At 36.8% G+C, this 27,779-nt stretch overlaps 5 protein-coding genes across 18 annotated transcripts; 3 read left to right on the top strand and 2 right to left on the bottom strand.

Moving 5' to 3' along the window:
- Nucleotides 1-139: 139 nt before the first annotated feature.
- LOC119987064 (protein XRI1-like) lies at nucleotides 140-3,126 on the bottom strand. Of its 2 annotated transcripts, none has more exons than XM_038831793.1 (9): nucleotides 2,930-3,126; nucleotides 2,345-2,412; nucleotides 2,101-2,196; nucleotides 1,863-2,002; nucleotides 1,308-1,371; nucleotides 1,122-1,230; nucleotides 1,001-1,041; nucleotides 814-897; nucleotides 140-626 (listed from the first exon to the last, which is right to left on the bottom strand). In XM_038831793.1, the coding sequence occupies exons 1-9, from the start codon at nucleotides 2,962-2,964 to the stop codon at nucleotides 355-357; spliced, it is 909 nt and encodes a 302-aa protein (XP_038687721.1). In that variant the 5' UTR covers nucleotides 2,965-3,126; the 3' UTR covers nucleotides 140-354. The 2 variants fall into 2 exon arrangements, with proteins under 2 accessions (XP_038687721.1, XP_038687722.1); XM_038831794.1 differs by having other exon boundaries at nucleotides 2,345-2,406.
- A 1,744-nt stretch (nucleotides 3,127-4,870) lies between these two features.
- Nucleotides 4,871-10,233, top strand: LOC119987063 (secretory carrier-associated membrane protein 4). Its single transcript, XM_038831792.1, has 12 exons — nucleotides 4,871-5,043; nucleotides 6,622-6,732; nucleotides 6,824-6,886; nucleotides 7,358-7,391; nucleotides 7,475-7,600; nucleotides 7,943-8,005; nucleotides 8,115-8,208; nucleotides 8,618-8,663; nucleotides 8,749-8,816; nucleotides 8,918-8,966; nucleotides 9,309-9,374; nucleotides 9,960-10,233. Exons 1-12 carry the CDS (start codon nucleotides 4,987-4,989, stop codon nucleotides 9,990-9,992), a joined length of 810 nt encoding a protein of 269 aa, XP_038687720.1. The 5' UTR covers nucleotides 4,871-4,986; the 3' UTR covers nucleotides 9,993-10,233.
- Nucleotides 10,234-11,107: 874 nt separating this feature from the next.
- LOC119987062 (phosphoribulokinase, chloroplastic-like) lies at nucleotides 11,108-13,643 on the top strand. Its single transcript, XM_038831790.1, has 5 exons — nucleotides 11,108-11,836; nucleotides 12,397-12,481; nucleotides 12,582-12,666; nucleotides 12,749-12,993; nucleotides 13,216-13,643. Exons 1-5 carry the CDS (start codon nucleotides 11,274-11,276, stop codon nucleotides 13,462-13,464), a joined length of 1,227 nt encoding a protein of 408 aa, XP_038687718.1. The 5' UTR covers nucleotides 11,108-11,273; the 3' UTR covers nucleotides 13,465-13,643.
- Nucleotides 13,644-14,216: 573 nt separating this feature from the next.
- LOC119987061 (protein BASIC PENTACYSTEINE7-like) lies at nucleotides 14,217-16,791 on the bottom strand. Of its 2 annotated transcripts, none has more exons than XM_038831788.1 (2): nucleotides 16,638-16,791; nucleotides 14,217-15,250 (listed from the first exon to the last, which is right to left on the bottom strand). In XM_038831788.1, the coding sequence occupies exon 2, from the start codon at nucleotides 15,146-15,148 to the stop codon at nucleotides 14,447-14,449; it is 702 nt and encodes a 233-aa protein (XP_038687716.1). In that variant the 5' UTR covers nucleotides 15,149-15,250; nucleotides 16,638-16,791; the 3' UTR covers nucleotides 14,217-14,446. The 2 variants fall into 2 exon arrangements, with proteins under 2 accessions (XP_038687716.1, XP_038687717.1); XM_038831789.1 differs by lacking the exon at nucleotides 16,638-16,791 and adding an exon at nucleotides 15,332-15,407.
- Nucleotides 16,792-19,371: 2,580 nt separating this feature from the next.
- LOC119987057 (loganic acid O-methyltransferase-like) lies at nucleotides 19,372-22,788 on the top strand. Of its 12 annotated transcripts, none has more exons than XM_038831785.1 (5): nucleotides 19,372-19,522; nucleotides 19,637-19,660; nucleotides 20,812-20,910; nucleotides 21,219-21,887; nucleotides 22,359-22,788. In XM_038831785.1, exons 3-5 carry the CDS (start codon nucleotides 20,824-20,826, stop codon nucleotides 22,692-22,694), a joined length of 1,092 nt encoding a protein of 363 aa, XP_038687713.1. In that variant the 5' UTR covers nucleotides 19,372-19,522; nucleotides 19,637-19,660; nucleotides 20,812-20,823; the 3' UTR covers nucleotides 22,695-22,788. The 12 variants fall into 12 exon arrangements, with proteins under 12 accessions (XP_038687713.1, XP_038687712.1, XP_038687710.1 ...); XM_038831784.1 differs by having other exon boundaries at nucleotides 20,715-20,910; XM_038831782.1 differs by having other exon boundaries at nucleotides 20,031-20,910.
- The last annotated feature ends 4,991 nt before the right edge of the window (nucleotides 22,789-27,779 follow it).

Here is a 27,779-nt window from a genome sequence, read left to right as displayed (position 1 = left end):
CCAACCGAGTTATTTATAAACAAAACCCAACTCCTCTCACACTGTAGACGCGTACGAATAAAACCTCGAGGGTGAACCAATATGTATGATTCCAAATGCAGATGAGTAGTAAAGAAAAAGGCAACTTATATACAAATACAACTTCTAGATGCATGGTTCCATCACAAAGGTTCTGGATATACCGCAAGACTCAAAATGGAAGTACTCTTAAGGTACTTATGGGGCCAAAAGAAAGTAGGTGGGAAATAGAAAGCAAGATTTTCAACTGAGCCACCATGTATAAACAAAACGCCCTAACAACGAGGTGGCATGAAAGGGCTGCAAAAACCGGAACAACACTCATCTAGTCAGCTGTCAGCCTTTGGTTCTCATGATTGTGATGCTACCTCTTCCTCCGTCGGTGTGAATTTTAGTCTTTCCAACGACAGGCTTCCCAGAAAATACCGATGTGGGGTAGTCAAGAGGATCTTCATTCTTTTGCTTTAAATTCGATGGTGGAGTGAGGATCCGCTCGTTTATGTCCTTCAGAGTCGTGTCTCCTTGGAACTCGCACGGTTTGATGAAAGCAAATGGATAGGCAACTGGAGCAGCTAACTTAATAGGGGTGTGTGTCACAGATTTCTTCCCTGAGTGCAAAAAACAATAATGTATGTCACCATTAGTTTTGTTTCGCATGCCTTAGAAAGAGTATAAAACGAAGACAGGCAAAATAGCAACATCCGGCAACATTGTACTACAAAAGCAAGAGCGCTAAAACCTGGCAATAAGCAAAGTAAATGCATGCAACCGAAAAAATAAGGAACAAGGAAACACCTTTGAATACAACATTTGGAGGAGTCTGCTTGATATGACGTTGATCCACGTTAACTTCAGTCTCTGGTGAAAAATTACATAACTCTACAAAAGCAAACTGATTCCATAAACATAACAGCATAGAAAAAGAAATGGGCAAGAAGAAATCGAGAGAGAGAGAGAGAGAGCGAAGAGTGATGTCATATACCTGATATGTCAACTTCAACATCATTTGCTCCAGTATAATTCCTAATTCTCAGACGAAAGAACAATCAGATAAGAGTGAACACGTAATCAAACTAAGAAGTTCTAAACCGAAAGAAGCATACATGTCAGTGGGATTAAAATGCATCTCATTATCATTAACATTAAAGCATTCAGCAATCCACCCCTCGGTTGAAAGATCCAAGCCCTCAACACTAGAAGAAGTCGCATTTTCTGAGATTAAAAACATATATTTAGAAAATGAAAACCAGTTCATATTCAAGAATAATAGTGTCTCCCAAGGGACAAACCTGAAAAGGTAGAAACCCACTCTGACATGTCATTATAAACATCTTCAACCAAGTTCTCCCTCCCCTACATATAATACAAAATTCATGGAATTATTCATGTAAAGGGTGTCTCTGCACAGTCTTATAACATCTCACAATAGGATGAGTCATAACCGTGTCTGCAACATGCATATCTCTGAAACTTCTTCACAAATTATGTACAACTAGACGAAGTGGAATAAAAGCAAAATTATTGAATCTTCTCAAGCAACCTAATTCAAATTTCAGAAACTATATTTGGTGTTATAGCTGCAGAAATTACAATCAAATATTTGCACATCAAATTAGCAGTCCTACCAGAACTTAGTGGTACATGGATGCACATTATATGAACTGGACGACATGCTTTTTTACTGAATACAGAAAAAATATTTATTATCATAAGGTTTGAACTTTGAAATTCACACAAATCTTCTCTGATCTCAACCTTGTTCAACATGCAGAGTTTCAGATATAAATTCACGTAGCATCTAATGCAAAAATGATGCACTAGACATAAGGCATTAGAGTACAGACGTTTGATTTTATAAAGGTGGATGACAGTTCTTCATACTGGAAGGTAGGATCCACTACTGGAGCATCAAACTGTAGCATCCTACGCCTCTTTACTTGTAAACAATTCTCCTTTCGTTCTTCTGGTTCCTTGTTCATATTTCCTGAAACCATATTTCAAAATTACCACATTGATTTGTAACGTGAACTTTGCAAAAAACACAATAATGTTGTCAGAGAACGTTGGAAAGTAAGGCCCAACCACTGTGAGTCGTATTGTATGCAAAATCCCCACAAGCTTTAATTGGGGTTGTTTCTTTATCGTACATGTAGGATAGGTCTTCCTCATTCAGCGTCACTTAATTCCATATGCATTGAAATCCAAGTGCACAAAATAATGAGATTCCACAGACATAAATAATCTCTTTTTTCTTAGCCTGAATCACCCACATTTTCATCAAAATATCTAAAGAAATAAAAAGTTTGGAATAATAGCTATTACTTACCGACATTAGATTCGTTTTGGAAACAGCCATCCCCTTGCCAGTTCCCACTCTCACCACTACCACTGACACTAATAAGAAAATCAGCATTATCGAGGTACAGAACAGTAGGTGGTGGAGAAGTAAAGACCAGAGCTAAATTCACCACGACATTAGATGAAGGATTTGAAATTTGAAAAGCAAACAGGGAAAATGAAAGAGCATGCAAAGCATTAGCACAGCAAGCAACTGTGAAACAATGAAATATACAGACGTTTGGGAGAACCAGAAACCCCATCTCAATTGCATTTAAAAAAACCGAAATGAAATGTTTCTCCCACTAACTTCAATCCAAAACGGGGATCAATTCAGCACATTCAACAGACCCATTATCTCACGTTCCCCCCCCTCTCAAATCACTCGATAGGGCGGTGAAAACAACCAATACAGAAATACCCAACAGGAAAAGCAGATGCACGATAATGACTCGGTCTCGAACAAATCAAACAAAAATCACAACTCAAAATCAAAAGTACTTGAATACATACACACTTAGAGGTCAATATACAAGGTTTAAGAAAGTATAACCACCCTATCCACCACAAATACCTGCACTTGGAGGTCAATGAGAACCAATGGTCCATCGGCTTCTCCTCCTCCCGTTCACCGACTCCGTCACGACCACGGAACCAGACAATTCCTGGTCTGTCTCTTACAAAGATTGTTTCTTTGGCTTTTGTTTATGGTGATTTTAGGGTTTTTTTATTTTCTTTTTTAGTTTCTTGAAATGAGCAGAGTGAGTGTGCGACTGCACTTTAAACTCTAAAGTCTAAACAAAGTACAGGGAATGAAGGGAGACCCACCACTGAATTTCCATAGGATAATACTAATATGCAAGAATATATGGTAAAGGGGTGTAAAAGTAATGGTCTTTAATTAGGACCCTAGTCCATTCCCCAACTATTTTTCCTCAAATTGTGCTATTTTAGGTACAACTTTTTATAAAAAATATAAAGTTGAAAGATGGAAAAACTGACTCAAAATGTTTGGCACGTGATGAAGTCAAAAAGAGTCTTCCGTCTTGGTAATGTATCAGGCGATGGTGCAATAGGACTTACATAAGACGTGGTTCTCATAGTCTAATACTGTTGAGAATGACCTACACATGAGAACACGTGAACTAAAAGAGGTTTTAAGGGCATGTTCGAGGACCTCTCTAATGCTCAAGTCATTAAGCTTTTCAAATCGAAAGTGCTTAGCGTTTGGAGTTTTCTTTTTAGTGTGAATGTAGAGTGAGTTGGATGAGTTTCAGTTTTGATAAAAGTAGATGTACTCTCTCTGATCTTGTGGAGATTTATAGGAAGGTGAACTTATCCTAATTCATTTCCTAAGCAAAGCTATCTTATTTTGAACTCTTGATTGCTATCTTATTTTGAACTCTTGATTTACTTGAGGTGTTTGGTCACTGCGGGTTACCAAGGGGCTATGCTCGATATTATAGCGAGGGGACATCACGTTCTTGTTGAGATGCTCTCTCTCTCCGGTTACCATTCATTTATGTTTGTTCATCAGATGATTTATCCTTGGTTGGAGTCCTCGACTCTTTCTTGGTCAGTGGCTTAGAAGACTTCTCAATTGATGCATAAATTTTATAATTCTTGCGAAATGTGACGTGTCTATCCCGGTGGAGGTTATTTTGATACTATCCGCACATATTAAACATAAAGTGTAATTAGGTTGATTATATGCGTAGGCTTAACGGTTCGAGTTTAGGCTCATATTAGTTATCAAAGGTAAGCTTAAATAGTGTCATTCTCAGTTATCAAAAGGAATGAACTCTACTAGATATAGATAAGAATAGTGTTGAACTTTATTTGGTTTTTCTTAAAACAGATGTGAGGTTTTTGTTTGGCAAAATATAATATTTGGTCCCTCAACTATTTTCCTAGTTTCACTTTTGTCCTTAAACTTTTTTTGCTCTTAATTTTGTCCTTCAACTGTTAAAAGGTATCTATTTCGTCATTCAAGTGAGAGAGTAGCTGGAAAAATTCAACGTGACATTTATTTGGCATATACGAGCAATCCTAGTTGGTAAATTTTGACTAACGTTAACAATATTATCTCTAAACTATTAATAAAAGTGCTTAAACTATACAACAAAATAGTTTGAGGATTTTAAAGAGTTAGGTATTTTGAGAATTTTGTGAGATGATACGTGTAAAATTCAAACCAAGTGGAATGATAAGAGTAAAAATCACGCCAACTAAGATGCTTGCATGATAAGGGACGAACGGGGTACCTTTTAATAGTTGAGGGATGATTTTAAGAGCAAAAAGAATTTAAGAACAAAAAATAAATCAAGAGTGTAATTGAGGGACCAAATATATATTTTCGCCCTTTTTGTTTAGATATATAGTGCCAACAGCTAATCACTAGCACGTGAATATCACGTGATCTCTTTTTCCTAGTTCGAATAGGAAAGTTGGATAAAATCTGTAATTATTTAAAATACGAGGGGCAAAACGGAAAACCCGTTAAATTCCAGTCGGTATCCCGCGTTACTATGAAGCAAACACACGTACGTTAGCATAAACCATAACGAGCTTTGTGCGCTTCTCGATAGAATTCCACCTCTCTCTCTGAAATCTAGGGATCTGGAGATAACTATGAATCGCCAGCACGACGAGAACCCTTTCGATGAAGAAGTGGTCAATCCGTTTTCGGTAACCTCACAAATTTTTCTCTCCTTTTCCGTTTATGTCCATGAAATTTGTTTTTAATGACGTTCTTAGCGAATTTTTTTGCGAATATATGGTATTTCGTGTGATCCGTGACAACGAGTGTGGTTGGGGGCTTGTTTGGTTTGACTGATTCGTATTTGAAAGAATTTCGCCGTTGTTTTGCGCTGTTTGGTTTCCTAGAAATGAAGAATTAAATCACATCCGTATTGTTCTCTGGCTATATAGATTCCTAGAATAAGGTTATTTTTGCCAATGTAAGTTGCGGAATATTTGTGCAAAACTTAGTTCCATTTTGAATGGAAAAAAATGTGTTAAAATGGGCATCAGGGTGCAACAGATATACAAGAGATGAGATTAATTACAAGAGGAAAATTATTTTGATCTTAGTTGAACCAATGTGGCTATTAGATGTTCTATACTAAAAGGGACTAGTCTAAAATTGGGGACAAAGGTGCTTGAGCGTTGGGAAAATCAGCTGCTGTTCCCGCAGTCATATACTGGTCCGCTAGAGCGGTTGTAGGGGCTCAAGCGGTGATGAATGAAACTTCTGGTCCAAGAGACCTACACTGGGCCGCTCGAGCGGTTATTTGTGCTCAAGCAGCCCTATATAATGTTCAATTTCAATATTGCTCCTTTCTTGACGCAATTTCATCAAACTTCGTATCCTTTCACTTCATAATTTTGCGTCGGCTCTCCTACAATAAAAACACAAAAATTTTATGTAATATCAACCCAATTCCATCAAAAATACCAAGAACGAATATAGAAATATGCACAAAAGTGGGATCAAATATGTGCATATCAAATAGGCTGTTTGAGTTATTATTCCACTTTTGAGAGCCACGTTCCCTCAATGTCATCACCATCATTCTTTTTAATGCCAAATATTTAGGGGACTACATGAATACTGGACATATTTTGGAGAAGAAAAATAAAAATTGTTGAAGAAGAAACTTTGTATTTTATTTTTTTGTGACTGTATACGTAATGAAAATCATGTGAAGCCTACTACATTATTCCATTAATACACGAATACTTGTTTTTCTGAGCCTCTCAATTTTCTTCTTAGCATCTCCTTTTGAATTTCATGCCTTGTTTTCACCATTTTGATAAAAAAAAAAAACTTAGATATCAGAAGGTGGGAGGTAAAATGTTTTGTATGAGCCTACCCACCCCATCCACTGAAAATTCTTACCTCCGCTCAACACAGGAGATGACTTTTTGATTGTTAGCTAAGGTGATTTTTTTATGGCTTGCTGTTTGGCCATTTTTGTAAGTTTTAAGGCCATTGGCAATTTCAATTTTAAACTTTGCGGTTCTCCCATTTTTTTTTTCTGAATTAAAAAGAAAAAGTATTGGAAGGCGCCACAAAGGCTCAACTCATGTACAATCAGTTATAAGAGATGTGCTACTTACCAAAAAAAAAGAAGTTACAAGAGACGTGCTCTGTTACATCAAGAAGCATTTTTTTCTTGCTATGTTACAAATTCTATTTATTTTCTTATCTTTACGTTTAAATTTTGCTGCAATTATCATGTAACTTTTTGAGGTAATTTGCAGAATGGCACTGCTGCTCCTGGAGCCAAGTCACGTATTTATTCAATCGCAAATAAACTCAAGGGATTTGGTCAACATGATGCTACTGTGGACATACCCCTTGATACTGTGAATGTAATGGACTTCCTGTTTCCTTCCTTTGTTATAAATTTTACATGCTTGTAGGCTGAACTTTTTTTTTTACCCGATTATATGGTTCATACAGGATGCTAATAGCAAAGAGAGAGAACTTGCAGTTTTGGAAGCAAATCTTAATCAAAGGGAAAAGGTTATTTCTCATCTTTATAATTTCCTTCTTTCCTCAATTTGTAATTAATCATTTTCTAGGTTTCCTTATCCATCAACCATGTATGTGTCCGCCGTGTTTTTGTAACGAGATTTTATTTACGCTGTTTATATAAGATATGATAGTAGTGTGAAGCACTTTAACATTCAATTTATATTAAATTCCTGGTTTCCACTTTTGATATATCTCTTAGGCTGAGTATTTTCTAATGATGCAAAAATAACCTTGCATAACTCACCCTAAAAGATGTTATTTCATATTTCTTAAATATGATAATATACTTGGTCTTTAAGCCTTGCTTCAATTTACTTTTGACATTTTTCAATGATATCTTGGTGACATTCACCGTACTGATGTTCGTCTTTTTTTTTTTCCCGCATATAAATTTGACAATGACAATGCTCGTGCCTTTATTTTTAAAGTTGATCTTACACTTCAATGTATTTCTTACAGGAAATTAAAAGGAGAGAAGATGCTATAGCTAGGGGTAAGCATGCGGCCACTATCTAATTTGGTTGTATTCAGGAAGTGCTACGTTGGTGACTATTTTCTTTTTATCTTGAATATTAGCTGGCGTTGTCCAAACGGAAGAGAAAAACTGGCCACCTTATTTTCCCATCATCCATCATGATATAACTAATGAGATACCCATTCATGCTCAGAGGATGCAATATCTAGCATTTGCTAGTTGGTTAGGTATGGGCTGATTACTTTTACTCTCTCTCTCAGGGTTAAATCTGTTAGTATAAGTTTTGCATACCTGCCTAAAAAATCTTGTACAAGTTTTCCCTTTATTTTCGGCCTTGCTAAATTGATGATATGATAAGTTGTTCAAGGGAAATTCATATATTTTATTCTGTCTCTTTTGGATGAATAAATTGTTCTTATTTTATTCCGTCTCTTTTGGATGAATAAATTGTTCTGTTGGTAGAAAGCTGTCTTAAGTCTTTATTTACATGCTCGTTCTTCTTCTCTTTTTTGCTGTTGTGCTTTCATTGCATGACTGCAAATTTCAATCCCCGGTTACGTTATATGCAGGTATACATCTTTGTCTTGTCTTCAATATTGTTGCTGTGATGGTTGCTTGGATTAAAGGAGGGGGTAAGTTTTTTACGGCTATGTTAGTGCCTCAGTGGATTTTAATGAGTCAAAACCTTGGTCTATGTTGTTATGCTGTAAGAAATTTATGATGAGGTTCATAAATTTTCAGGTGTAAAAATATTTTTCCTTGCTGTCATCTATGCTCTGCTTGGCTCCCCACTTTCTTACGTGCTGTGGTACAGGCCTCTCTATCGTGCAGTGAGGTAAGTGCTTAATAATGCCTTTTTGGTTTAAAAGCATCATGGTCTGTGATGGGACTAATGTTCAAATAAACAGTTTATATCTGGCAGATAACTTATGGTACCAATGTTTAAGACTTGGAATCTTACAGGGTAGAAGTCTTTGGGTCTGTCTGGTCACTGGTGCTTACATCATGATGTCCATTGTCAAGTGTTCATCTGCAATTGAGATTTGATATAATTAATTCTCTGCTGGTTTTTGTTACCCTTCTTTGGGGGATGCATTCATTATCATTAAACATTTGCCCCTCCAGATCGACCACTGTGCTTTGCTATTATCTTTGATCATGTATGTGGTGGAAATAAGGCATCTAATTGCAGCAGAATTTTCTTCTGAGATTTGTCTAATTGCTTTACCATTTCATAATTGCAGGACAGATAGTTCTCTCAACTTTTGGTGGTTTTTCTTATTCTATGCGGTGAGGTTTACCATCAATCATAGTAGCTTATGCACCATCACTATCTTTTCCTCCATCATCTATTAATGAAAGAGTCATTGTGCAGCTTCACATTGCGTTTTGTATATTTGCTGCTGTTGCTCCACCAATTTTCTTTAATGGGAAATCATTGACGTAAGTTCTCATGTTCTTTTCCTTGTTCTCTTGTTTTAGGAAGGTTAAACTTGAAAGGCTGGTGGATTATAATAGTAATTTATTGCAAATTCTAATTGCAGGGGGATCCTTCCAACAGTTGATGCATTCGGGCACTCTATATTGGTTGGGGTAAGTTGTTTGATACTGGCAAGTTCTGCACTCTCTTTAACTGCATGCTTTACAATTTTTCAAGTAGATTTCTGCCCATTAAATCATTGCTATTGTCAAGCCGAAACAATTTTGGATACAGAATTAGTCATGGACAAATTTTGGTAAAGTTGTATTCTATGGTCTGACACAGGCTGCAGTAAACATTCCTTTGATGCATCTCACACCATGCTGTATGACTTCTAATTCAAAATTGAAATCATGCTAAGATTTCCTGTTGAATGTATCGGATATCATTTCCAGCAATCTTCTTCCATGTTTACTCCTTGTTCGGGTTCAACTAATGTCATCTGGTATGTGCAGGTTTTCTACATAGTTGGTTTTGCCCTATTTTGCTTCGAGTCAATTCTAAGCTTGGCGATTATTCTGGTGAGACAACACTTACCTTTTCTTTCTTTCTTTTATATTATTGAACTTCATAAAAATGCGGAAAATCTCTGTAGCTATTTGGTGAGCGGAAATAAATAAAATATCCAGATTAAGTTATTGAATCAGGGATGAAGCCAGGATCTTCCTTCATTGGATATATAATTGAAAATGCTGATTGCAATTTTATAACGTTCAATAAACATATGTGTGCAAATGCAAAGGCAGTATAGAAACAATGATGTAGAGGAAGTGATCTTGGAGTGCTTGACACGAATTAGATTTTACTCTATTAGGGAAAATTTCTCAGCTGGTTTTAGATTATATCAAGCAAAAATGATGCCTCAAATATGAGTAACTCAATGAGATATTCTGATAGAATTTACATGAGCTTTGCTTCAAGGTTGGTTTGGTACGTGCCATCCTACTCGTAAGAGAAAGCATTCAGATATTCTGAGTCTCTGACAATAGTTTATCAAGGATTTGTTGTATTACTATAAATATGGAAAGCCAACTTGAGTGATTTGCATTTTTACTAGTAAACCGGTATTAAGTATGGTTTCCTGACTCTGTATTTTCTTTGTTTAGATGATTTTTAGGTACTTCAGGGGACGTGGATGAGCTGATAGTTGTGATTGATTATACTCCAATTTGGATTGGTATATTCTTCTGACTTCTGTTGAATTCAATAGTTTCTTTCTTGGATGAGTAATGTAAGGTTGCTGTAGGGTTCTAGCCTTCTAGGAATTTATCATTTTAGCTTCTAAACAATAAGTGCATCGCCCATTCGATGGTGATCTTGTTATTCTACGAAATAGCCTCATCCATCAAGCAATCATATTCATGGCATATTGAAGTGGCTTATTGTATGAGCTTTTTTGCTTGGGCCCATTTTTTTATGTACAAGCCCATAATTTTTTCCCTCCTAAAAATAGTTCACATCCTCATCGGAAGTGCAAAGTATAAATGAGGTGAAACTCCCTAACTAATAATAATCGGTTTTTTCGGACCTTGGCTTATGGGTTGGAATGGGCTGGGCTTGTAGGAATCGGTTGTTGGACTGAGCATCCTGGGCCTAGTATGGGCTGGCTTGTGAGGACAAATCCATGCATATTAATGGATCATACGATGGTGATAGGGCATCAACTTGCATTAAATTAAATTTTCAAGTATGGCAAAACAGGCAATGCCGCAATGGAAAAAAGTCCTACAGCAGCAGCGTTTAAAGCAAAAGTTTCAATGGGCTTCTACCATGGGCCGTAGAATTGCCCACATTTGCAAGATACACAGGCTTCTGAATGTTCTATCCTTATTTGCCCATCTCTTTTGACTCTTTCTATGGATGGATGGTGTAGTACAGGCCAGTTCCTCTTGCACTCCCTACCCTAAACTCCTCATCTTGAATCACCCACCAATCTCCTGCCACGTGGCATGCCAAATATCCTCATCTCATAAACTGATCACCAATTCACCATGCTTCTCCATACCTCTGTTTATCAACTATGCCATCCCCTCATCACATCATCAATTCCAACCTTTAATAAATTGTGCAAATATCTAAAAATAGATAAATATTTCTGAATGACTATTTTACCCTCTGCCCATTGGATTAATTACATGCATGTCCCCTTTCTTTCTACCCTTAATATTATCTCCCAGTTTGTTAAAAACAAGGGGTAGTCAGAGAAACCTATAACACAAAAGGACACATCACCCCCCCAACAGCTTCTTTTCATCCAAACTGCCATCTGTTTTTCTCCCAATCTTCTCTTTTCCTCCACATGTTTTCCTGAGAAAATATATGCAAAATCCTCATTCTCAATTTCTCCCAAAGTAGCTGACATTTGCATAGACACTTTCCACTTCCTCTCTCAATTCCAGCTAGAGAGAGAGAGAGAGAGAATGGCAGTCTGCACAGTCTACACAACCCAATCTCTCAACTCAACATGCTCAATCTCCACACCAACAAAAACCAACTTGGGTTTTCACCAAAAACAGGTTGTCTTCTATAGTACTTCTGGTAAGAGAAGCAGCAAGAGAGGTGGTAGTACCACTACTGTGATAACCTGCTCAGCAGGTGACTCACAGACAGTTGTGATTGGTCTGGCGGCAGACTCTGGATGTGGGAAGAGTACTTTCATGAGGAGGCTAACAAGTGTTTTTGGAGGAGCAGCAGAGCCACCCAGAGGAGGAAATCCAGACTCAAACACACTGATAAGTGACACAACAACTGTGATTTGCTTGGATGATTATCATTCTCTTGATAGAACCGGAAGGAAGGAGAAGGGAGTCACTGCTCTTGACCCAAGAGCCAATAACTTTGATCTCATGTATGAGCAGGTTAAGGCAATCAAGGATGGAATTGCTATTCAGAAACCAATCTACAATCATGTATCTGGTCTTATTGACCCTCCTGAGCTCATCAAGCCTCCAAAGATCTTTGTCATTGAAGGACTTCACCCAATGTAAGCCTTGGAATTATCTCTGCATGCTTCACTTTCATTTCTTTCTTTTTTTTTGGGTTTGATTCTGCTCTTATCTATTGTTAGAGTGTAAATTTTGGCTTTTAGATTCATTTGGATTCATCTTATTGTATAAATTCTATCCAAATGCCCATACTCTTATGTTTATGGTTTAGGAGGTGTCAAGTGTTATGTTTATGAATCTTGGCGATAACTTAGTTGGTTATCTCCAGACCTTAGGTCTTCCGAGGTCGGGAGTTCGAACCAACCAGTTGAGATATTTCCTTGTGAAATCATGGTTCCGTAGGCTTATCCCACTTCTCATATGGGATTTGGCTCAGTCTTATCCGCCGCCAACGTGGTGCGGCCGTGCGGACTGTTGTTTTATGGTTTAATCTTTTTGAGTATACTGCAATAATAAAGAAATTCTAATGTTTGTTGAAGATATTGATTGGTCAACCCACTATTAAAAAGCTCAAAAAAATTAAGGAATAGAATACAAGAGAAACTAATTAAGGATCTGTTTGGTTGATTTTTCATGTTTTTTATATGGAAATATGCAGGTATGATGAGAGAGTAAGGGACCTGTTGGACTTCAGCATCTACTTGGACATCAGTAATGAAGTTAAGTTTGCATGGAAAATTCAGGTAATTAAAGTATATATATAACACTTAAGCAAATCAAATGACTTTGGTATAACATTTCATCTTTCTTTTGCTGTAATCTGATATGTTACAAGTGTTGCAGAGGGACATGGCCGAGCGAGGCCACAGCCTTGAAAGCATTAAAGCTAGTATTGAAGCGAGAAAGCCGGACTTTGATGCTTACATTGGTAAATTTCTTTTCAATCTTAGTTTACTTAGAATAGTTTTGTCATTTTGTTCTTCTAATTTATGAATATTTGCTTTGTGCAGATCCACAGAAGCAATACGCGGATGCTGTGATTGAAGTACTTCCAACCGAACTCATCCCGGACGACAACGAGGGGAAGGTCTTGAGAGTTAGGTTGATAATGAAGGAAGGTGTGAAGTTCTTCAACCCTGTTTACTTGTTTGATGAAGGCTCCACTATTTCATGGATACCCTGTGGAAGGAAACTCACCTGCTCTTATCCTGGCATCAAGTTCTCCTATGGCCCTGACTCTTACTTCGGCCACGAGGTATATAATCTAAACCTTCTAACAATTCTCTGTTTTCAATCAAGAGAATGTTTCAATGGAGTACAAAATTTATTGTATTTAAGAGGGATTGCTAATTTGCTATTACAGTATGACTAGTGTTCTTAATCAGAGAATTCAATATAGTTCAAGCTCGGTTTCTGCTCTTTTTGTAAGTTGCTGCAATGTTGACAGTGTTTCGTGTTTGTTTGATGATTATCGTAGGTGTCAGTACTGGAGATGGATGGGCAATTTGACAGATTAGATGAGCTAATCTATGTAGAGAGCCATCTGAGCAACATTTCCACCAAGTTCTATGGTGAGGTCACCCAACAGATGTTGAAGCATTCTGATTTCCCTGGCAGTAACAATGGAACCGGTCTCTTCCAAACTATAATTGGATTGAAAATAAGAGATCTGTTCGAACAGCTTGTCGCGAGCAGGGCTGGAGCCCCGGTAGAGGCAAAGGCCTAAGCACAAATGCACTTCACTCGCTTTTTTCTTTTCCACTGGCTGTTACTGGTTAAAATGAGAATCATTCTATGTACCTATTTCAATTTGTAATTGTATTGGGAGTTTGTAAAATAGATAAGAAATAACAGAGATGAAATTCAGTTAAGAAATTCTTGATAGAATGGAACTTTCTGGCATTATCTCTTTGTTCTTGATACCCATACTGCTTTCATGGCTTGAATCAGCAATATAGTCAAGATGGGGTTTTGATCGGGTGGCGGCTTGGAGTCCAATGAAGCTCAGTTACTTGAGTACAATCAGTAACCGAAGATGAGTACTGGTTTCATGACTCAACTCTTGATACCATATGCAGTTTAGCTTGATAGTCATACCCAGTATCCAAGGAACGTCAAGCCAGTGAGCCCAAACTTGGGCTGGACTACGCATGCGCAAACCTGTCTGGTAAGTTAATTGGGTCGAAACTCAGCGCAAATAGTTTGAAATACTTGCGTCAGTTTAGAATCAAGCTCCCGATCTCGGGCGAGATTCTTTACGCCCTCAGTCCGTAAAGAATGCTATCTCCAAGTGGTTATCAAGAAATGTGATCTCAAAGCAGCAATGTGACAGTGTCAAAATGGAAAAATTTGTTGAATCAAACGTGTGGTATCACTATGAACAAAAACAAACTTCTGAATGATGCAAGCTGTTATCTGGACAGACATTCATGCATGAAGGGCAAGGCACATGTTCCATGTCAACAGAAATAAAATCTCTGATACCAAGACCATCTATATGTCTCAATTTAAATATATATAACAAATCTTAACAAGTAAGGTGGTCTCTGGAAGCAGAGGAGCATTTCACATACTAGGGAAAACAGGCGTAACTATACATACAAATGACCATGTTGGCACCGCCTCTGGCCAACTCTCTTCGAGGAAAATATGGAAGTTATATATAAGAGCAACTAGTAAATTCTTATAGAGCTAACTTGTCTAAAACTCTACCTGATTGTAACAAACTTGTTAGTACCATGTCTGGCCCAGTGAGTTCTTAGGTCAACAGGGTGAGTAAGATCATGACCTTCAGCTGCAAGTCTCAGTAGAAGTTTCGTGTACGCTCCATTGCTCATTTTTCTACCAGCCAAGCGAGCACCAGGCCTTGCGGAATTCATGGGAAGAGGATATTCAGATATGTTAATGGTGCAACATGACGACTGCCATCCACCAGCACCCCATTTGTAGCAAACTCTAGCCATACTTGTGCAGGAACAATAAGGGGATGGCACCCCGGAGAAATCAAAGCTTGAGTTTTCTATATTAATGTTGAAATTCCTTTTCTCCCGTTTTGCCTCAGGCGCAAGTTGTGCTCTTGTCTTTTTGGAAGAACTCTTTTTGGGTTGCTTTGGCTTCAAAATGTTAGATGGTTGCTGATTATAACTATTCGTAGAAGACTTTTGCTTTTTAGCCTTGGCGGATTTAGTTCCTGACCCGACATTCTTTGTCGTGTCAGCTGTAGCAGCAACAGAACGAATAGGAGCCACAGAGAGAACAGGTTCCTCATCTATTTCAGTTTCACGCGAAGGGCTATTACTCGTCTGCGATGGGAAATAAAAGTTTCCGGGATAAAACCAGGAAAAATGTGAAAGAGATGGCCCTGCGTTAGCTTCAGGTACTACATTGTTTCCACCAGAGTATGTCCCCATTTTTACAAGTAAATCACTGGTCTGCTATGTCTCACCACTTCACCGACACCACGAGATTCCCCTCAGAAACAGCCATTCCTGGTACCCAGTCTGCCATTTCACCTGCATCATCCAACATAAGAAATTACTATTCTAATCCACTAATCAATCTTTATTGTTGGGAGAAAGTATACTTATCCATACCATTGTAAACAACGAAGAGAATGAGAGGTACAGGAAATCTACTAATGCTCAAAATCAAAAGAAATGTGGAATCCAGTCCAATTGATCAAGAAAAATAAGCATTTTAGTTGTTACGGATGCAAGAAAGGTCCATAGAGAGAACATTTGGCAAAGCTTGAGTATTTCAAGTATCAATATTATCTACAATTTTTACATTAAAATCAGTACATTTGAATCTTTTGCAATGACATTTTGAAATCCATGCTTCATGAAAGGCTAATTCATCGATTTCCCACTCAAAATTTCATTCTCAACTTGTAACAAAAACCCCATAACTCCCTGACCAACACTAGAACCTTTCAGTTAAGTGAAGTAATTTAAAATCCCTATTTGAGTCATCCAGTGTTCCTAGAAACAGAAACATTTCCACCGCCGACAATTTTCAAATAAACGCAATGCTGCATAACAATGCAGAAGTTTCTTTAACAGTTCCCAGCCTGCAACCAAAATAGACAGAAATCCTCCTCGGAAGAAAATTTAAGGCAGAAAGCATCACAATGACAAATGTATGGCACAGTCAAAGACAAGTCAGGAGTTCTGAAGTAACCCAACTATAGTGAAGACCAAAGAATAAGAATGCAGCCCAGTAATCAAAAAAAAGATAGATAATTAACCCAAAATAAACAGTTCATAATACATCTGGTCTCTACAAGCAGGGAGAAGCAATTCATAAACATGTTAAACCCAGGAAAAGGCACAGAAGAACTGGAGAAGAGTAAAAAGTTTCAAGGACAAAGCAAAAGACAGCCAAGAATCCCACTTCCATACTGGATTTTCAAAACAATGAACCATATCTAACTAAAATAAACATCTAAGGCATGCATCAATTTGCTCCCTATCCATGAATTCAGAAGCAGAAACATCATCTCCACGTATTACACATTCCTTGCAATCGTATCCAAAAAGTGCACTCCACAGACTGAACCGCAAAAGTCAGATACAAAGAAAAAGCTCAAAACTTGAAAGCACAAAATAGAACCCATTTCAGAAAACAACCCCAGAAATGCAACATCAAAGAGGAAAGAAGAGTTCGCCTCTGGAAAGATATCTGCACTCAAATGACCAAAACCCCAAAATTGAGCAGAAATAAACGAACCCAGGGATGGAAATCACTAATAAGCATCTGAAATAAACTCAAAAATAGAATTCACAACAAATTTCTACAGTTGTGAGCATAATCCCTACTTCAAAGCTACCAAAATACAAGCTTGTGTGATCAACAGCTTCAATTGACACCAGAAAGATCAATTTTTTTCTTTAACGTTACCTCATAAGAGCAAAGAAATGTGTTCTTCAATTTCTGGGTTTCGCTTCTCGCTCTCAGTATATAGAAATTAACCGAAATATTCGTTTTCAGGCATTAGAGTTGCTCATAAGGTATTATCTCCAAAAAAGTCTCCTTTCTTCCGTCTCAAAAGACTTGCGTTTCTTTCTGTTCAAGAGATGTTGCAAATCCACGTGCCTTCATGGTATGTGCACAACACGCTCCAGTGTCGGGAGAAAATGTGGGTAGGGCCAGGCCAGCTGCTCGGTATCTTGGGCCGGTCCGTCAGTCTAATTTAGCGGGCCAGGCTTTAGTGGGCCTGAAGCTCCAGTCCGTGAAAGATTACTGGGTCGGGCTGTCCCCGACTAACGGGCCTCCGGTCTATTTGACACTTCGACTAACTAGACATGCCTACAATTTTTTTTAAAATATTTTTATTTAAGTTTTTTGTTTGGTCAATTAGACCTTCGAAGTCAATTTTTTTTAAAAAAAAAAAAACGAGGAGGGAGATTCGAATCTTGGTCATCAAGGTGATACACACAATCTTTCCCACTCCAATTAGTGGCTCGGGTGTTTGAAGTCATTTAAATCAATACAGGGAAAAAAAAAAACTAGTAAGTTATAAAAGTAATAAATAAATAAATGATAAATTTTGAGCATTGTTGAACAATCTGCTGATACTGCATCAGGAATCTTCAAATCAACCAAAATTGATTATTCAGATAAATAAATGGGGAGTATCATTTGCTCTGTACAATTACATCCAAAATTGATCTTAATAAGTTTTAAGCTGCAAAGTGCAGTTTCAGCCGACTATGGCAAGCAAGCTTTGCCTAACTGCAGGAACTGACCATATGAAAGAACCAAAAATACAAGAGCGAGCATAGGCAATGGCGCAAAATGGTAGAGCAGGGGTGTCTCTGGGTGGGGCGACATGGGCTGTCGCCCTGGTTCTCCGAATCCCTAGACCCCATATATTTGGAAAAAAAATATTAGTGTTATAATAGTCCAAACCGATTTAAGTAACATATGACATTTAATTTTTTTTAATATGGAGCTTTCTTAGACTTCGCTCATGACCCAGAAGACTCAGGTATACCAAATGTGGTAGAGCTTCTTGTTCCTTTGCTGACGGTGCCGTTGTTCCCAGATTGCTAGGTACTACTGATATTCTTTTGTGTTTATCTTCCTTCCTTAGTTCATTTGCTGAAATTAAATTTCTTGTCGCTCGATTTTGAAAAACTTGTCCTATTTGGGATTTGGGTTTACGGGATCACTGTGGATATATTGAGTCCGCAAAACTTTGTTCTCAGGGTTGTCGCCAATGGTATTTAGGCTAAGAAAAGGCGTTGTCAATGTGAGAGGGTATGAGTTTTGCTTATCAGTTACTCTGTTGGGTTTTGCCATACCAACGTGAGATTATAGTCTTGACATTTTTCCACACTTGTGAGTTGGATAATGCCAGACGACTCAACAAATGGAGTAGAGACCACGCCCGACTAAACCGATACTTTTCTCTGCTATCATGTCAGAAATCCAAGACCTAACAAGCCAACAATATTATTTTATTTGAGTTCACGAATCATTGTGAATACATTGAGTATGCAAGTATTGTTCTTTATGGGTTATCGTCACTTAAGCCATAAAATGTATTGTTAAAGTGAGAAAGTATAAGCTTTGTTTATAAACCATTATTCCTCGTTATGCTAGACCAACATAGGATTATACTCTTGAAAGCTATCTATATCACCATCTTTGACCATATCTACATGAATTGAAAGCTTTGAAAATCAAAGTAATTCTTCCAAGCATGATGGTCGAGAGATCAGTCATTCATTTACTTCCATTAATTCAACGCAGACAACCATGTTAGACTTTGCAGTGTCTAACCCAAGAGCCTGACTTCTTGTGTATGAGACCTACTAGCTAGTGTCACAGATAATAATTAATTTTTGGATCCACATGATACAAGTTAAATGATTTTAAAAAAAAAAAGAATTTTATACTATGACTGGTATGACTTTATCCAGTGACGTATCTATATGTATTGATGGAGTGTTCAACTGTGGACGCCGTTGCAACGATCCTTCCATTATTTCTGTCTACAACGTAACATTTGCTGTAATGTACTTCAGCGAAATAAACAATCTCAGCCTTCAAAAGCGTCATTCTTTGATTATCCTGACATCATTTAACAACATGAAAACAATAAGTACTTTCAGTAACATGAATAACAAACCTTAATAGGCTCTCACCTTTGTTTAAGATGTTAATTGACATTTAGATTCATAATCACGAAACTCTAAAATTCGTTTTAACAGCTTCTCCTCATATTATGTGGTAGTAAAGAATGCATGCGTACATTCTGCCTATCGCCGACCTTGCCTGCTATGGGTGTTTTGTGCATGAGAGTCGTTTACCCTTTTTACCAACGTTTTTATCAAAAGAATCAGATCCAAATTCAACACATCTTAAGTTCTGCAACTGTTGAATCATTTATGAAAACATTCCTACTACAACTTGTGGTGAAGAGTCATAACCTTCCTCGAATCTTCATGCCTTTTTTTTCGCAATATTAGGGGGTGTTTGGTTTACACGTTTTCCAAATATTTTCTGTTTTCATTTTCCAAAAAATAGAAAACAAATCTTCAAAACGCGTTTGGTAAGAAAAAAATATGGAAAATTGAAAATGCAGAAAATGAAAAATGAATGGAAAATAGAAAATGATAAAAAAACGTTTTCTAGTTTAGAAAACACGGGCCGAACAATCGTTCCGTCTTCGTAGTCCCCTTTCTTTCACTCGTCTTTCTTCATCTTCCCCCTTCATTCTCTTATCTCTCCATGTTCTTCTCGATTTCTGAAACAGGAGAGGCGGCTTGAGGTTGCAGGTAATCCTTCTTTCTTCAGCTTCGATTTCCCTCTGACTCTCGTGTTTCTCTCTCAGTTTTCTTCATCTTTACTTGTAGGCAATCTCTCTCAGTTTGCTTCTTCTTTATTTGTAGGTTCTTCTGAGCTCTAAATTCTAGGTAATCTTTGATCTTTCATTGTCTTTTCTTGTTTATTTTTTACTAATCAATTTCAATTTTAGTTTTGTCAAGGCTTGTGTTGTTTACGGATTCAAAATCAGCTTGTCTTTCTTCCTTTTTGTCCTTTGGATTCGTGATATACTTGTAGTTTAGTTTGATTAGATTAAGTTCTGCCGCAGTGATGTTGATGATTTGTGTTGGGTCAATGTGAAGGTGATCTGTCAAATGGTGATTGTGGGGACTGGGGACCGTGTGAAGAGCGCTCTAGATGATGTACTCATAGATGCTGATATGAATGCTAGATTAGGTGACTTAGGTCTAGCTAGATTGTATGATCATGGTGCATTGTCACATACTACTAATCTTGTAGGCACAATTGGGTATGTTGCTCCTCAATTGGCTCGGACTGATAAGCCTTCGACAAGCTCAGATATGTTTGCATATGGGGTTTTGCTTCTTGAAGTGGCTACTGGTTGAAGGCCAAATCCTGGAAGTGGTGGATCCGCATGTTGAGTCACATTATTCAGTTGAAGAGATGGAGTTGGTTTTGAGGTTGGGGCTAATTTGTTCTCATAATAAACCAGAAGCTAGGTCTACCATTAGACAAGTCACTAGAATTTTTAATGGGGATGACAATCTTTAGATTGATCATCTAGCTCTATGGATTCTATAGATGGAATGGAATATTGGAAGAATGACCTCAAGATCTATAGAAGCAGTTTCTTCTGATATAATTAGTGCATTAGATTGCTCTTCTTTTGGCCTATCTTCTAGTTCTATAGATGCAGGTAGATAGCAACAAAGTCCTAGTCATTTTTATGCACTAAAACGCATTTTCCTCTCCTGTTGTAGAAAACAAATTTTTAGTACTTTAAACCAAACATGTTTCTGTTCCTTAGAAAACAATAGGAATAGGAAACAGAAAATAGAAAACAGAAAATGAAAACAGAAAATGAAATAGAAAATGAAAAACAAACCAAACGCACTCTTAGTGTTCACTTGAATATTCTCTGGAGTCAGTTATCCCAATTCCAAAATGTTTCGATGGAAATAGGATACGTAATCTAATGTCCGATTGGGTCGACGTGATTTGATACTGTTCTATCTCCCTCCATGATTTGATCTATCTCCCTCCATGATTTGAGGAAAAGAACTGAAGCAAGATGGCCACAGAACTAGCAACTACAACCCCAACTTCAATGAATAAAGGTGATGGAGAGTACAGTTATAGCCAAAATTCACAGTTGCAGGTAAATTCTTTTTCAAGCTAGAAAAACCACGTTTGATGATTTGCATACTTGGTATATATTTATAGCTAACAAAGAAGCGTTGGTTGGGATGGTGAACTTGATTGTGATAACTCTTTGCAAATGCGGGAGGTCACAAGTTCAACTCTTACGCCCAACCATTTCGGTTGTGGGTTTCGGTCTCGTTCGCCCAACACGGGCTTCATCCCAGTTGTTCGGTGAACATGTTTGGCCGGAGAATTCTCAGTTAAAAAAAAAAGAGAGAGTATACTTATAGCTGATTAATTATTTTCATTGATATTGTTTTGCAGAGAAATGGAGTGGAGCTCATAAAAGTCTTGATCAAACAAGGAATAGCAGAAAATCTTGATTTGGCTCAACTCTTCTCATCTTCTTCTCCAAAATCATTCAAGATTGTAGATTTGGGATGTTCCGTTGGACGCAACACCTTCACCGCGGTGCAGAACATAATCCAATCTGTAAAACTCAAATACCAAACTCTTTCTGGTTCATCCAAAGTAGCTCTTGAATTTCAAGTGTTTTTCAATGATCTTGCCTCTAATGATTTCAACACTCTCTTCAAGAATCTCCCTTTAGATAGGAAATACTTCTGCGCTGCCGTTCCTGGCCCGTTTCAGGGCCGTTTGTTTCCTGAGAAATCTATCCATTTCATTCACTCGTCTTTTGCACTTCACTGGCTCTCAAATGCTCCTAAAGAGTTGATGGACAGACACTCCCCTTCATACAATAAAGGGAGGATATATTACCCAAGTGCCCCAAAAGAAGTCTCTAAGGCCTATGCAACTCAATTTGGGAAGGACATTGGAGCTTTCTTGGATGCCAGAGCACAAGAAGTTGTCCATGGAGGTCTCATGGCCATTTTGATACTTTGCATTCCTGATGGGGTTCCTTATTCACAGTGCTATGTCTTGGAACTTTATGAATTGCTTGGAACAAGTATCTCGGATATGGCCAATGAGGTATTTTCTCTTTTGGTTAGGGGTGTAAATATTCAGTTACAATCGGTTTTTTCCCAGCCTTTTTGACATGATTTTAACATAATCGACGATCGGTTATTTTGGTTATCGATCAGTCAATTATTTCGGTCGATTCTATTAAAGAAATATATATATATTTTTTGAAAATAACCTACCAATCGGTTAGTTTGGCGATCGGTTCGGTTTCTACGGTTTTTTTAGCACCATACTTTTGATAATATGCAACTAAAATTTTTGTGTTTGTTGCTAGACACTTTTTTTTGGTAACCGAAAATAATATCATACAAGTTTGCCCTTTGAACATGCGATATGAGCCAAAATTTGGGCCGTTCGGCCTGTACGCACAGAAATTTCCCACCTGACGACCAAAACCTAGTAGGGCAAGATTTTGCGCAATTGAGATGCATTAATCAATCTTGTTGGTTTTTGTCCTTAATTTCCTGTCATTTTCAGGGATTAATTAGCGAAGATAAGGTGGATTCTTTCAACTTGCCCATATATAACCCAACTGAGAAAGAATTGAAGGCCTTGATAGAGAAAAATGCTTGTTTCAGCATTGAGAAAATGGAACCAATACACCCTACGTGGAATTCTGATATAAGATTGGTAGTCTTGCACTTCAGAGCTGCTTGGGAAGGACTTGTCAGTGACCACTTTGGAAATGATATTATCGATGATCTGTTCGATCGACTTCTGAAGAAAGTTATGGCCTCTCATGTTTTTACAGATTCTACATGCTATGAGCTTATAGTTCAACTGTTTGTCCTCCTCAAGCGCAACGATGCCTAGTATTCTATGCTAATTATGTGTTTTGTTACTTGTCTTTTGTTCTTGGTCTTGTTTCTTTTGCAAAACTTAATAAAAGTGGATCAAATACTGCTAAGATTAGTTACTCCCCTTATGAGTTGAGCAATCCGACGGCCCAATAAACGAGACCCAACACTAGAGTAACGACCTCTCACATGTGGGCTAAAAAATTGACACGTGCATAACTTACGAGGCCCAATACTAGAGCAACGATTTCTGATCTCGTGTAATTATGTGGTTTTTCTATTTGTATTTGTTTCTTTACCAAACTTAATAAAAGTGGATCAAATACTGTTAAGATTAGTTGTTACTCCCCTCACATGTGGGCTAGGGCAATCTAACACCCAACACGTGTACAACAAATGAGGCTCGATACTATGGCCACTCACACAATGCCCTCACATGAGGTAACAACAAACACACACAAAAATCCACTTGGGGCAACAATGAATGAGGGTGTAAATTACTAAATCTAAGGTTTAAACCCCATACCTCCCACTCCGATACCATGTTAAGATTAGTTAACTTTGTTGAATTGGGACAGTCAACATCTTTTATATATATTATAAGAAATACAAAGTTAATAATGTGTTTGATCTCCATCAAGGGCTTGTAATATAATTGGCCTTGTGTAGGTAAAATCTTATCAGTTCTACCAATTCCTTGCTCAGGTTGCTTAACTGGGCATACTCGACCTTATCTTCTCTATCCTCTATTTTATTTTTCTTATTAATGAACCCAGTTAAATTTGTGAACCGACTCCATCAAAGGTATAGAGTAGGAATTTTTTGTAAATATGTTTAAGAAATGGATGTTGATAATGAATGAAACGTTCAAACAGTAGACATTGCAAATTGGGTGTTTTCTTTTAGATAATTGCAAATTGGGTGTTAGTAGGTACCTAAATTCATAAACAACTTAATTAAGTTGATTTTATCTTAGGGGCAAAGTCATTCTGGGATCCAGGGGTAAGGGCGTTAGGGTTTACAATAGCGATAAGTAATAATTAAAAGTTGATTTGAAATCTTTGACGATTGACAATTTGGCTCATCATTGCTCCCCCTTACCGTTTTGTGAAATTGTGATGTCAAGATAGTGAAACAGAAATGTGATGGACTTGCAAGAGATGGGAGAAGAGACTAAGAGAGAGACACTCATTTGCCTCGTCACTTGTTTGTCTTGTTTTAGCATTTTAAGCTTCTAAGAACTTCGTTTGTATTAAAAACAAGTGTACAAAATTTATGTACATTGACTCCGTTTGATATAACGGTATTATCAATTTTCAATGCTAGGGCGATACTACCAGCTTAATCGACCCATTTGGTCGAGCTGCTATAGCTAGGGGTACCGCTTGCTCTTAAGCTGACTTGAACGTGCTCCCAAACAGGCACAAGACTTACTAAGATGGAATAGTTCAAAAAATCGTCATTGACTCGTGCATATATAATAGGAATTTTCAAGAAGTCGCCTTGTTGTAGCTCCGTACCGTAAGTCACAAGTGGATAGGGGTAGGCAACTACTATATATATAAAGTCCCTCATATTCCTAATTTTTTTATATCAATTTTTTTTTTAAATTTACAAATTATAAATGATAGGTATCAAATCAAATTTTGAATCTAATATTGTAATTTTTGTTAAATTTAAAAAAATCGAATTAATTAAAGAAATGATTCAAAAATCTTAGTAATATGAGTCGTTGGATGCAACGTGTGTGAATTTTTTTTAAAGATTCAACAGTTGAATGACATGATCCAATGGTCAAAACTTTATATACTTTTTATTTATTAATTTTAAATTTTCTAAAAATATTTTATACCTCAAAAATAAGCAACGAGGGTACTATTTTTGTTTTTGAAATAACAGCGTACCCTAATCCGTCATTAACCCCATCAAAGATGGAACAAATCAATGATCTAGCTTCTTATATGTTTAATTTGTTGATTTTTTTTTTTTTGCAAATCTGTTTAAAAAATGAAAATTGGTAATGAATGAAACATTCAAACAATTGACATTGCAAATTGGATCTCATTAGGCACTAGTTTGGATCTCCTAAATTTATGAACAACTTAAGTAAGCTGTTTATAATATTTGAGTCATTAGTCATTTCTCATCACTAACTTCACAAGTTGCACACTATAGATCTTTCTTATGATTCAATCAATTGCTACAAAACTTCACAAGTTACACACTCATGTATCTTTCTTACGATTCAATCAATTAGTCAAAGGATATTGTCCGCTCTGGGGAGCCACGAGTTCGCATGGATTTGTTATTCATGGATCGTCATCATTGGTTATCAAACCCATAAAACGCATCATTGTGGGAGAGGTGCAATGTTTTTACTTATACCAATCTATTGGATTATGTCAATCCGACCTGAGATATTAGTCTTCACATAAGTAGAGAATTGATCTCATACGCACACCCATAACTTTCAAAGTTTATGGGCTAACTATTTCATGATTTTCTTGAACACATGGTTCGCATTAGGTGTTTTATAGTCCCATATTCCTTGGAGAATACCAAGCTACGTGGTTTATAAGAAAAGCCCAAGCTTTTCTTGATCAACAAAGGTTTTTCAGGGCTTAAGTACCATTGAGTGAAACGACATAGAGAACCGATAAACTCAAAGCGAATAATACTTGTTGATTTGAGTAGGTCGAGATTTCCAATATAGTATTGGAGAAAGTCTCGGTCCTGTGAGACGGGTTTCTACATGTTCCCTTGGCGGGTATGGTATAACTTAGTTCACAAGTTTGAATTAAGGAGTGTTAGACTTATAATCCCACACCTCTTAGAGAATTACATCTCTCAATCAACAAATGCTTTTTTTTTGTGTCAAATACCTTTAAGTGAGACGACTCAGAGAAACAAATCGTGTGAACCCAATTATCGACAATGAATTGATAAACTCAAAACGGAAAATATTTATTCATCTGGTGTATTGAGATTTCTCATGACAATGTCAAGTTACAAACATTTAATTTTTTTTTTTTTTTTTTGGCTATGTCACCATCTTTGACCATATCTGCCTGAAGTTAAAGCCTTGAAAACCAGAGCAATTTTTTCAAACATCAATGCAGACGAGACAACCATGTTAGACTTTGCATGCATTGTATTCAATGCAGACGTACGAGAGAGACAACCATGTTAGACTTTGCAGTCTTACCCGAAAGCTTGACGTCTTTCATATGACCTAGCTAGCTAGTAGGGTGACAGATTCTGAAAAAAAAACAATATTTTATACAATTGACTGCTACTGACATATCAAAATTTTTGGATCCACATACACGTGGTTGAATCATAAGCATCTTTCAACTTGACGAAGTGGTGAGGATAAATGATTGATGACTCAAATATTATAATTAAACAGCTTAATTAAGTTGCTTCTAAATTTAGGAAATCCAAATTAGTACGTTATAAATAACACCCAATTTTCTTTTTTTTTTTTTTGAGTACAAGTACAAATACAATATACGACACACCACCAGATCAAGCCTATGAAAGTACAGGTGTCAACATGCCCCACGCAGGAGGCACAAATCAAGCCCACGCAGGGGCAGACTAAGCCCACACACCTCCTTATAAATATTCGGAGGAGGTGAGACTAGAACCCATGACCTCAGTCAGGGACATGCAAAGTCATTGCCACTTAACCAATGGCTCATTTGCAATAATACCCAATTTTCAATGTCCTATGTTTGAACGTTTTACTCAAACGTTCATTATCAACATCCATTTCTTAAACATATTTACAAAAGATTTCACCAAATTAAACCTACAATGAGCTAGTCACCTAGATATTCCATCTCTAGCAAGGTACATAGATAGATGATTTGTTCACAAATCAACTTTCAATTATTACTTATCGCTATTCTAAACTCTAGCGCTCCTGGATCCCGAAATGACTTTGCCCCTGAGATAAAATTTTGCATCCGCCCTTGCTATGGGGCAATTGATTGAATCATAAACATTTAATTTAATTAATTAGTAGTTTACATAAAAAGGATGTTGATAATTAATGAAACGGGAGAAGAGACTAAGAGAGAGATACTCGTTTGCCTCGTCACTTGTTTGTCTCGTTCTAGCATTCTAATCTTCTTAGAATTTCGTTTGAATTAAAAATTAGTCGACAAAATTTATGCACCTTACTAAGATGGAATAGTAAAAAAAAGGAGTAGTGCTAGATAGTCCATGAGAGCCCAAGTATTTTAAATGAAATTTTAAAATGTTTTAACTCTCAAAATTCATGGTAGATTTTTAAAAAAATTACATATTCAGAATCAGAGCATAAAACTCCTTCTAAAAAAATCCATTGTCGATGAGTTTTATCGGGTAAATCTTAATTCCATTGTTTTTTTCAATGGAATTTCTTAATTTCATTATTTTTTTGAATGAAATTTTCAAAAACAATGAATTGTAGACTGTGCTTTAAAAAAAATAAAATATATGTTAAAACAATAAATTTGGACAATGAATTCTGGGATAACATAGTGAAAATAAAAATATTTCATTGATTAAATCAATGGAATAAACTTAGTGAATTCCCAAGGACTACTAAACTGATGGACTACATGTCATTTTTTAAAAAAAGTCGTCATTGACTCATGAATTTTTCAAGACATGGCCTTGTTGTAGCTCCGTACCGTACTTCACTAGCGGATGGGGGTAAGCAACTACTATATATATATAAGGGCAAATGCAATGGTTGTTTATTTGCTGGGCCAACATTTTTGTTGGCGCGGTCCCACATCTATTACACAAAAAATCAAGTCAAACACGTATTCTAATAGTCCCTCATATTCTTAATTTTTTTATATCAATATTTTTTAAAATTTCCAAAAAATTATAAAAGATAGGTATGAAATCAAATTTTGAATCTAATATTGTATTTTTTGTTAAATTTAAAAATCGAATTAATTAAAGAAAATGCGTAAAAATTTGAGTAGTTCTGAGTCGTTAGATGAAAAGTGTGTGAATTTTTTTTTAAAGATCCGATAGTTGAATGACATGATCCAACGATCAAAACTTTACAAACTTTTTATTTATTAATTTTAAATTTTCT

The sequence above is a fragment of the Tripterygium wilfordii genome, chromosome 20 (assembly GCF_013401445.1).
Source record: "Tripterygium wilfordii isolate XIE 37 chromosome 20, ASM1340144v1, whole genome shotgun sequence".
NCBI classification, from domain to species: Eukaryota; Viridiplantae; Streptophyta; class Magnoliopsida; order Celastrales; family Celastraceae; genus Tripterygium; species Tripterygium wilfordii.
Note: the sequence above shows the minus strand (reverse complement) of the source record. Positions and strands in the feature narration are given on the sequence as shown.